Source organism: Electrona antarctica (genome assembly GCF_951216825.1).
Source record: "Electrona antarctica genome assembly, chromosome: 22".
NCBI classification, from domain to species: Eukaryota; Metazoa; Chordata; class Actinopteri; order Myctophiformes; family Myctophidae; genus Electrona; species Electrona antarctica.
Window position 1 is genome coordinate 35,705,728 of NC_136805.1, and position 11,331 is coordinate 35,717,058.

Below are 11,331 nucleotides of genomic sequence, written 5' to 3' on the forward strand. Positions count from 1 at the left end.
CAGACTTACACTACTAGCCCCAGATCGTTTAATTTGGAGTGGTATAATAATCCCTGTTTTGTTTTAGCATTAAATGCAATATGAACATATTGCATTCAATAGGAACTTTTGTTCATTGATCTTCTTTTTTGTTAGTAGTGTAATAAACTTTAAATAGCACATCATCATAAAATATGTAATACTTTACTGTATCTCTCAGATATACACAAGTTCTAATAAATATCGATCCATCCAGATGATCCTGTCTGTTGGCTCTGCCTCTGTCAGGGTTCATTGTTCATGTTTGTCAAAGTCTATGTAAACTTAAACACTTTTTCTTCTATCAAACTGACGGACTTGTCTGTGAGCATTTTTTCGCTGTCCACAAACTTGTACCCAAACAGCTTCAGCGTGGGCCCGCACACTTTCTGCACGACCTGCGCGATTTTGAAGGGTATGCCGAACCTCCACTTCTCCACCTGCTCCGACGAGTTCTTCTGCGTGGAGTACACGCCGCTGGCCTCCTTGGAGGCCTGCGTGTTCCGCAGGATCCACAGCCTCACTTGGCGCGTGAACGGGATCCCCGAGAACCTGTACATCTCCGCCGCCTTCCGCATGGGGAATCGGGCGATGTCCTCGTAGCGCACCAGCATGTAGCGGCGGCGCAGCCACCGCGGCTGCCTCAGGCCCGCCTCGGCGGACATCCTGATGTTGTCGCAGTTGCCCTTCAGCTTCCGCACCTCGTCGTCGTCGACGGGAACCTCGTGGCCGTCCGCCGCCCACTGCTTCCAGTTCTTGTACTTCTCGGCGAAGGCCACCATGCGCGAGGCCAGCACGGCCCTGGGGTCGCGCACCAGCTGGATGAACTTGACGTCCAGGCGCGGGTCCTCGGCCAGCGGGCGCAGCGTCTCCAGCTGACGCACGCGCACCGACTTGATGGCCCTGTGCTCCTTCTGGAGGCAGGACTCGGAGGCCAGGGTCAGGTTGAGGGGCCCGCAGCGCCGCGTCCTGCAGTGGTAGCGCTCGAACACGCCCTTGACGAAGGGGCTGCAGGCGGACTCCTCGCAGAGCGAGCTGCTGGACTCCCTGCGGATGTATAGGCCTGTCACAATTATTACATAATCGTCTAATCGCGATTATTTGAGATAATTTCAATTATTTGAGATCATTTCAATTATTTGAGATCATTTCAATTATCAATTATTTGAGATCATTTCAATTATTTGAGATCATTTCAATTATTTGAGATCATTTCAATTATTTGAGATCATTTCAATTATTTTCTCATAATCGTAGCAGACAAGTATATATAAAATAAATAAGTATAAGAATAATGAATATCAGTAATTTCTTTGTATATTACAGTTATTTGTCATATCTGTGCTGTGCATTTTTTGATTACCAGTTAAACATAAAATGCATTCTGTTCACATTCCCACAAACACAATTCAATTAGTGCGAACAGAGGGTGTAAGCACACTTGGGCTTCCATGCACGGCCTAAAGCCGCTCCTAGCAGGCGTCTCTTCCTGGTTTTTAGATGGCTGGTGGATGGAAATGACTGGTGGATCATTTCCATCCACCAGCCGTCTAAAAACCCGGAAGAGACACCTGCTAGGAGCGGCTTTTGGCATCTTGGTGACGCTAAAGTGTGCCTGCGCTGACCGACAGCCCCTACCTGCGGAACAGCGCGGAGGTGACGTGGTCCTCGGGCAGCGGCTCCATGAAGCTCTCCAGCAGGGAGAAGTCGCACAGGAACAGCTGGCGCAGGACGTCGCGGTAGGCGGGCGCGGCCGCCGAGGCGTTGGTCCCGCCGCCCTCCAGCGTCAGCGTCCTCTCCACATGCCACAGCGGCTCGAACAGGTAGAACATGTTGTCCCCTTGCTGGTTGAAGAACTCGCCCACGAAGGAGGAGCCCGTCCGGGTGGTGGCGAGGAGGAGGATGTGCTTGCGGCCGCCCGACGCAGACGCGGCCTCCTGCTGGGGCTCGGTGTAGTTGACGAGGCGACGTTTCATCAGCGTGAAGGCGGGGTCCAGCTTGTTGTTGAGCGACGTGGTGAAGGAACCATTGTGCTTCAGCAGAACGACGGAGGAGGAGGAGCCTCTGGCCTGGAGAGGGGTCTGGGGGGTCTGCTTCAACGCCAGCTTATCCGACACCCTGAAAAACAGGTTTGTTTTTTGGGTCAAAACGCCAAGAGAGAGCAAATGGGTCTATTACTTACTTACTAATTTAAAGCATTTGCTAAATAAATGCCAAACATCATGGTAAATTAGCTGTCTTAAACCTTATATACTTTGTTAACTGGGGTCTCCCAGCCCAGGGATCTATCCATGCCATGGCCCTCTCACTTTCTCCCTTGCACTGTGCACACCTAATGTTGTCGCCAGAAAATAGCAGATCTACAAGCTCACAACGTTGCGTGACACAACGCGTTGCGAGCTCGTACATCTGCTTCCGATGAACGTTTGCCTATTATGACGTTATGTTTCATCAAAACGCTAAGAACAAAAACAACGGCAGGTCTATTAGTTAGCGTGGAATTTGAAAGCATTTTTTTTGTGTTTGCTAAATAAATGCCAAGCGCCACGATAAGTTAGCTGTCTTTTAAGCTTGAGAGAGATAAATGCAACGGACAGGCCTCGGTGCGACTGTTGGAAAACACAAACAGCGCTCCATTGATCACTGAAATGGGCTTACCTCGAGATAATGTTGTTTTCCTTCTCAATGATAACAAGTGCCACGACGAAGACAATGGATATTGTGTATTTGATCCTCATTCTTGGATGTAGCGGTGCCTTGGATGCGCTCTTATAGACTGTTTTTAATAGGTTCTGCCAATCTTCCACCACTCCGGTTGCCTTCTTAAAGAGGCCTTGAGTTACTTGCATTCCCCATCGTAAGACAATGCTTCATCCTGTAAATGAAATGAACATGGAACTGTCAGTCACACATTTTATTTTTGCGCAGTCGGACAAGACGGCGAGCATGCATCGCCAGTACTCGCATGTTTCACGTAAGTGAAAGTATCAATGCTGCAATGTGGAAATGTCCAGAATTCTAAATTTACTTGAGTAAAAGTACAAAAGTATTGGTATCAAAATGTACTAAAAGTAGAAAGTGCTCATTATGCAGAATGTCCCGTTTCACAATTTGTCGCTGCTAAAAGTCTTTTAGCAGATCTACAAGCTCGCAGCAGATCAGCTATTTTCAAATGGCCGAAATATAAGGCTGAAGTGGTTAGTGTGTTTTGTAATAATAATCAACATCTACAAAGTAACTAAAGTTTTCATAATTGTAGTGGAGTAAAAGTACAATATTTTCCTCTGTGATGTAGTGGAAAAAGTATTGAAATGTGTAAATACTGAGTATATGTACTTATAGTTACTCTACACCACTGCATGTATCGCAGCACTCTCGGTCTCAATTCCTTCTGTCAAAGCGCTTGTGGAAATGTCTCATATTAATGGGGAAGTTAAGAGCCTATTGTTGCATTATGCCATAAAACCTGTCTGTTCCCCATAGATGCCTAGTCGGCTTATACCACAATAAAGGGGTCCCTCTGCAAAGCCCTGGTTATGCAGAGCCTCAAACTCTCCTCCTGCGTATATGCAAGCTTCCATAACAATGGCGTTGTGTAGAGTGTTTGGCAAAGCCAAAAGATGGTGCCTGGACTCACTCTGGGACAAAAGCGCATCTCATAACAAAGTGAGAAAAGAAAGAAAGCACCCAGCAGGGCTTTACTGGAATCTAATCTCATCTTTAAGAGACCCAGGGAATGGAACTTGCCCACCCACCATGCATGCACTAGAAAACCTGCTGGTGGCACCCAGACACAACTCAAGTTTATACTTGAGTCTTGTCTTTGAACTAGCGAGACCAAAATGTTCATTTGTGAATTAAAAACTAATCTAGTGTTTTTTTTGTTTGTTTGTTTGATTTTAACTCCTGTTGCTGTGGATTTAGCGTGAAACCACCCACTGATGTGGCTGGACGGTAACATGCAAGCCATTACTAGCAGACAGCTACTTTCCTCTGTCAACACTGAGAGGAGATGGAGGGGTGGACAGAGTCCATTAGCTTCATGACTGGCCTACTGTGATGTGAGAGATACCATCTGGGTATTGATCTGAGGGACCGCGCTGCTCCTGCATAAATGGAAAGTCAGTGTGCAAAAAGTAACTAAGCACATTTACTCAAGTACTAGTACCAGTACCACGAGACGCTCTGAGCTTCTAGATCTGCTCTTCTCTGGATGAGTACAATTTTGTGGTACTTTACTTGAGTCTTTCCATTCTTTATAATTTCATTCTCCAATATATATGGTATTAGTACAAAACATACATTAAAGGACCACTTCACCACTTTTCAACATCTCTTCATATAATTGGTTTAAAAAAATAATTGCCTAACGATGATGTCACTGGGGGACGGGTTTCTGAACTGCCCACAGCCCTCCTATGAGACACAGACTGAGTAGAAAAAAATTGTGCCATTTTATCATGATTTTTAGTGAGGACCTAGTATATGAAGATAGGTTGAAAAGTGGTGAAGTGGTCCTTTAACTGATACATCATTAAGTAGGGAATTAGGTTAAGCTAAGCAGCAGCCCACAAATGTATTAAAATCAGCTCCACGTTTACCGGCTGTATCAATAAACTGATGAAGACATGATTAGTGCAATACTATCCAATGGTTTGAAATCGAACATTCTGCATAATGAGTGTTTTTACGTTGTTATGCAGATGTCAGCTAGTGCTTTTGTTCTCTAACATTTTGAATGCAGGACTTCTCCTTGTGTTATTGTGGTATTGCTACTTTTACCTAAGTAAAGACTAGTACTTTCTTCTGTCACTGCATGGTTACCTATCACCCTGCACTAAACTGCAGCTTTAGACTGAGGGGTAGACACATAGGTATACACCAGAATGAGTACACAGATGTTGTGGGCCGGGGGAGAACCCTATTTGTCACTATAAGCCTTAAAGTGTGGTGCAAAAAGTCTGCAGGGCATTCAGAAACATAATACTTATGTAAGTGTGTAGGATAATAAGCCTCTACCTGGGAGGCTGTGGGCAGTCAAATGAAGCTGAGGATGGATTTAATGATGGCTGCGGATATCCTGCACCCCCCAGTCCCGAAAGATTACTATTGAGTTACCTTTGAGATAATACAGTAGCTAACTTGGCTATGATCCTTCCACTAATCCTAGGGATTTAAGCAGAAGCTACACCACTGTGGGGGAATGGATCTGCAGCAGATCGTCTCCTGATTTGATTCTAATTAATTCACTCAATGAGACACATGAGGCTCAGGAAATGATCTAACTTATCTAATTTATTCAAGCAGCTCCAAGAGAAGTACATGATGGCACAATGCCTGGCCTGAGCATATCTCTGAAAACAGTAGTACTGTATAATACTATGGGTCAAGTCAAGTAGTGAAACTACTATAACTGGTATACCAGCTGGAACTGGCTGTTCTCCCTGAGTCCTTGACCTCTACACTGGTTCTCAAAGTGGGGTCTGGGGAGGGGACTCCCACTCACGTGTCTTTGAATGTGTTCCAAGGGGTCTCCAGCAAAAGGAGGAACAGTTTAAAAACACTTAAGCCCTATTTTATTAATTTATTGGAAAATGGCTAATGTTGACAGGACATAAAATGTTTTCAAATAGGGGGCCGCTGCCAAATACACATATGTCAAGGGGTCCTTGACATGGAAATGTTTGAGAACCATCTCTAAAAGCTCTGATACAGGTGGAGCACTGATACAGAGACGGACAAAAGTAATAAAAGCAATCCATGTATTTCTTCCAAACCATCTCGTCCACCACACCAGTAAAACACGGCAAGGCTGTCCAACAAATAACAGCCTCACACTGAGGTCATTAGAATAAGGTGTCGTTATTATGATATATCTGCCATCCCAAACTGCTAAAGCTGAAATCAAATAAGAGTTACGACAACTCGGGACAAAAACAAACGGCTAAACAACCAGCTTTCTAGTTAGCTTCTTATCCAATAGTCCCACATCTGTGTTGATGAAAACACATGGCTTTATGGGATCCTTCGGGTGCTACCATTGGAATGTGGAGGGTGCTGGTGATTGCATATGGATCACTGTTAAATGATTACAGGTCCTGCCACAAGGCCAAGCCATTAGTGTGACTGCTGCTATTAATCAGCAGGAAGTGCAGCTTACAGACTCTTCCCACTCCCTAATAGAAAGGTAGGTGTGTGTCTTTCACACGAAACAAGTCCTAGACCAGACCTGCAAACCATGCAAAGACAGTCCTGACCTGGACCACCCATTACTGATGTTTTGATCCATGTTTGGTCAACGAGTGCAACATTCTCTAATTGATTTGGAGGAAAAAACTAAAGTTTCTATTTAACTTAACCCATTAAAACTGGGAAAGCATCTAGAGACGTTTTAGATTTTTGTGTTTGTGTTGTGTCAAAAATGTGTGAGCTTGTACACCTGCTATTTATTTTTTTATTTTTTTGTGGTGAGAGAACTACTGATTTAGAAGGCATTTGTAGAATCAGCCTTGGGTCTTAATGGGTGAAACAAAAATAAATAAGTAAACACAATTGCCATGTTGTCTTGTCTTGTCTTGTCTTACGTTTTGTTTTTGTTTCAAAACTTGATTCAGGTTATGTGGTTTGTAACTGTCATCACTTCTCTGTTAGCATAGGACTATATAATTGCTTTTATGCTACCACAATATTTTGCATATAGTGGTCACAACATTTATATGTACATGTTATCTCTTTGGTATGTTCCATATGGGTGTGTCACATATACTGTCATATTGTTTGATTTACTGTATACCCTGAAATCTTGAATAAACAAAACTGTGAAAAAAAATAAAAATAAGTAAACACAATTAACTATTTCATAGGTGCAAAAACGTAATAACTTAATCTAACCACACATTTTCCCCTTTAGACTAGGTTTAGGGTTGCCCAAATTAGGGACCCCTTTCAACCTGAAAGGCTAGTAATTGCTGATGCCAATGTTGTAAATAAAAAGTCAAATGAACCAATATAATCGAGAAACAAGGCTCAGGCTCGACCCAAAATACATGTCTGGCATTTTGTGTACATTGATGATGAGCCTGGCGGGACAGGGGTTCCTGTTTCGGTTCTTTACACAACCAGAGGTTGCAGTTCTAACATCCTGTTGCAACCTCTCTCTGTCCTGGGCCAGCTGCGAGCTCTGTGGTCAGACCCAGGAGAGACAGCAATCTAAACACAGGCCTGGGTTGGACACTGCATGTGAAATTCTCCCAACGGGAATCGGGGAAGTTTAGGGCTCTGACTGGTGGGTGCACGCTGCAAAAGAAATCCAGAGTGTCAACCTCTTAACCACATAACCACCTCAAACATTTTTTGAAGCTTGGGGGAAAGGAACGTCACACCGCTACACATTTTTGGCATCTGTTTTTCAGTGACTTTAGGAATGTTTTGAATTTCTTTTTCTGTGCCTTGTCTTTGTCAATAATGACCATGAAGGCCCAAAGAATTGGGGCGCCAGCCGGCAGGTTCGCCGTGGTTAAGCAAGTGTCCATTTTCACACTCTAAAAGAGTTCCAAGACGGAGCACTCTGGATGGTGTAAGCATAGAACAGTGTCAACGTGGAACGGTGTGTAATCAAAGGGTGTGTACTGTACTGCTGGCCCATCCACTGAGGTGCGCTTTCACCCAGAGGAAATCTCCACTCAGTCTTGCACCACTCTGCCGCATGCCACAGCCACAAAGGTCTCTTACACAGCTGAGACTCCCAAAAGCCCCTCCTAGCCTGGGCACAGATCAGTGCACATAAACTCCCAGGGTCAGTCACTTGTCAGTGACTATAACCTCTGGTATGTTTCTAGTCATGTATGACCCGGAGACTAAAGTGATGAGTAAGTGATGTCAATGTTAATTAAGATCTGTGGCCGATTCCACTAAATGCGTTCTAAATCATAAGTTCTCACAGATTTTTCAAAAGTGTAAAAAAACAAAAATGTACAAAAATGTACAAGCGCTGTGAGCTTGCAACCCGCCTGAACACTTATTATGGATGATAAGACATGTAATATTGTGTGAACTGAATACGTAGGGGACTTGTTTTCGATGTGGTCCTATCATAGGACCCCATCGAAACAAGTCCTCAGGACTTTTTTGTCTTTTAGCCCTAATGTCTGACTGTACCACGTGCTGTTTACATTTTGACTAATAAAGTATTCGATCAATCAATCAATCAATCAATCAATCAATCAATCAATCATACTCATATGGCTTTGCATTATCTGGTGTCTGGAAAACGTTACATTCTAGCATGCATCTACCTGATGTTTCCCTGCTTTTTTTTGCTTCTATAAGTTATAATCAATATAGGTGAAAGTTTCTAAAATAGCAGTAATTGGTCTGATCAAATGTGATTTTAAGACAAACAAATAATGTCAGCGCAATTAATCATCAATACAAGCCTAGTGATGCTTCAACTTGTACATGTATTCTAATCTTACACACCGTGAAATCCTCAGTGTTCATTTATCCATATTGTGACTCTCAAAGTGTACAGATGGATCCATTTGGTTACATTTGTACAGTCTCTCGAGTTAAATTAACACTCAGGATAACACAGCGCACCAATTATCTCAGTGTATTGTACCAAACGCTCAAGCTGTGTTGAAATGGCCATACGCTGACATTTTCAAATATTCACAAACCACTGAGGCATATGACACGTTTGATCATCTGCTCATAACCAGACCGCCATTATAGTACTGACTGTACCATTTATCATCTTGTTATAAATGCTTTTAATATCTGCCACCCCTTTATTGTCAGTGTTGTGGAGGCAAATTCAACACCAGCCAGCAAGCCAGCCAGCTAAAAGCCACTTTCATTCATTGTGTTGTAGGCCAGTTGGTCTCAAAGTAGGGGTGGGGGACCCCCTGGGGTCCTTGAATGGGTTCCAGGGGGTCCCCAGAAAAATGAGGAACAAATAAGCCCTGTTTATATCTTTTTGGGATATTCGAAAACAGCTGATCTACGAAGTCACAATGTGTGACTTGCGATGCAATGGCTATTTTTATTTTTTATGTTTGACAGTAGTTGACAAATCTTCTCGTATGGGGTTCCCTGGCACAAATTATTTGTTAAATGGGGTTCCAAAGCTACACACGAGGATCCATGACATGAAAATGTTTGAGAACAATAGGTGCTATGGTAGGCTGCATTGGTTATCACTGTCAGCACAGCATCATACATGGTATGTAACTGTCTCGGTGTGTCAATTCCTATTGGCACCATTCACCTCTCCTCTGTTTGTCTGCAAATTCCAAACTACACAAGAATGTAGCCATACCTCGTGTACCACAAACTTGCAAAGTTTGCTTTCCAATTGACTGATGCGTGCTGGCAAATCGACATTAACGTGGCATTCTAATTATACGCTATCACACCTACCACTATAGGAGTGGTAGGTGTGATAAAATAGTGTACACGTGTGGAAACTGAGAAACATGCTCCCATGGCACGTCGTGTCTTGCAGCCTGATCTGGGGCAGTTAAGTATTTCAGCTGTAATCAATGACACTCATGCCCAGACAGACAGACGGACGGACAGACAGACAGACAGACAGACAGACAGACAGACAGACAGACAGACAGACAGACAGACAGACAGACAGACAGACAGACAGACAGTATAGGTTTGGACAATCAGAGATATCTGATCAGACATCAGTAGATATAGCATACAGCAGTGGTGATAAGTAACTTAAGGTACAATTATGTTTTTTTTGACAGCTTATACTTTAAACTTCTACCACACTGCAGTATATTGAGTCAAATATTGTACTTGTTTGTTGTTACTCCACTACAATGATTTGACAACTTTAGTTACTAGTTAATTACTTATTAAATGTAGATTAATATTACAAAACATACATGAAGTGATAAATTATTTCCGGACCGGTAAGTTTTATTAAGATAAGCTACCTAGTACCCAGCATAAAATAATGGTAAAGCAACTTTACCAGCAGCAACATTAAAGTGATGCACACTTCATTCATTACTAATCCAATATCATTGTGAAATGGACCATTCATTCTACATAATGAGTACTTTTACGTTTGGTAGGCATGTCCCAATACACATTTAGGCTACACTTATTTAATTATTTTGGAATGCAGGAGGCTATACAAATCCGAGTAGCCTACTTTCTGTAGCCCACCACTCTCTGCACTGTCTGCACAGTCTCTGCAAAGCCACATTTTCACATAAAGTGGAGCGTGGGGCCCATATAAGCACTATAGCTCATTTTAATATAACTAAGAAAAGTCTAGGCTACAGGCTTTACAGTGTTTAGCTATAGGCTCTATATAATGTACTTGCCTATACTGTTTATTTAGAATTTCGCAAAACAAACTGAACTGAACAACTGAATTAAACATGCTGAAAATTAAATGAAATATTCTCATATCAAAATACTTGCCAGAAACAGTAGCCTAGTCTAAATGCCAATCAAAGGCTGTATACGCACCATTCTGTGAAGAAGCATCCATCCCACATGATATCCATACAAGTGATCAGGCTTTCCTCAGCACAGGACTGACTCCAGGTGAAAGTTAATTCCATGTCGTTTACTTCGCATCTAAATTTCACTTTTTTAAGGCAAAGGATCAAATCTAAAAGAAATGTTTACCCTGCATTGCCCAGGTGAAAACTTAGATGAAAACATGTTTTAAAGTTTTCGGTGTGAGCTACTATCTTAACATGGAGCCGGGATATAAGGGCTACTCTCCCCTGTGCGCTGTCTCCAATCTGACTAACTGAATGACATGGACACCGCAGATCACAACCGCGGTCCCAAAAGTGACTTGACATGACATGAGGCACACAGCACACTCGTTCACTGACTGAACTGGAACACTCGACAGTCGACTCGACTCGATCCTTTATATAAAGTTATCCTGTCGTATCTGAAACTTCAGATAAAATTACAAAACTCGCAGACAATGACCAGCCATAGGTTGCCGCTTGGGCATTAAACTATTATGTTTCATTTATTTACTTACTGTAAGTGATTAAATATAGCCATGGACGTTGTCAGCGGACTATGGTATATGGGGAAATAATACCACCTAGTGGACACAAAAATGCATTGCTTACATTTTTGTCTATTTTTGCTCCGAAAAGAAAACAATATTTGATTGATTGATTGATTGATTGATTGATTGATTGATTGATTGATTGATAGATAAATAGATACTTTATTTGCAGTTTGCAGGAGAAAGGGCACGGGGAAGTAGGCCTACAGTTAAATATAGCTGTGGGCTGTGGCTGACCAGAGCTAAGT

The 11,331-nt window shown here is 42.7% G+C and overlaps 1 protein-coding gene across 1 annotated transcript; it reads right to left on the minus strand.

Moving 5' to 3' along the window:
* Nucleotides 1–293: 293 nt before the first annotated feature.
* LOC306915245 (carbohydrate sulfotransferase 3-like) lies at nt 294–2,852 on the minus strand (the record flags this gene model as incomplete). Its single annotated transcript, XM_079492531.1, has 3 exons — nt 2,677–2,852; nt 1,657–2,136; nt 294–1,065 (listed from the first exon to the last, which is right to left on the minus strand). The coding sequence occupies exons 1-3, from the start codon at nt 2,754–2,756 to the stop codon at nt 294–296; spliced, it is 1,332 nt and encodes a 443-aa protein (XP_079348657.1). The 5' UTR covers nt 2,757–2,852.
* Between the last annotated feature and the right edge of the window lie 8,479 nt (nt 2,853–11,331).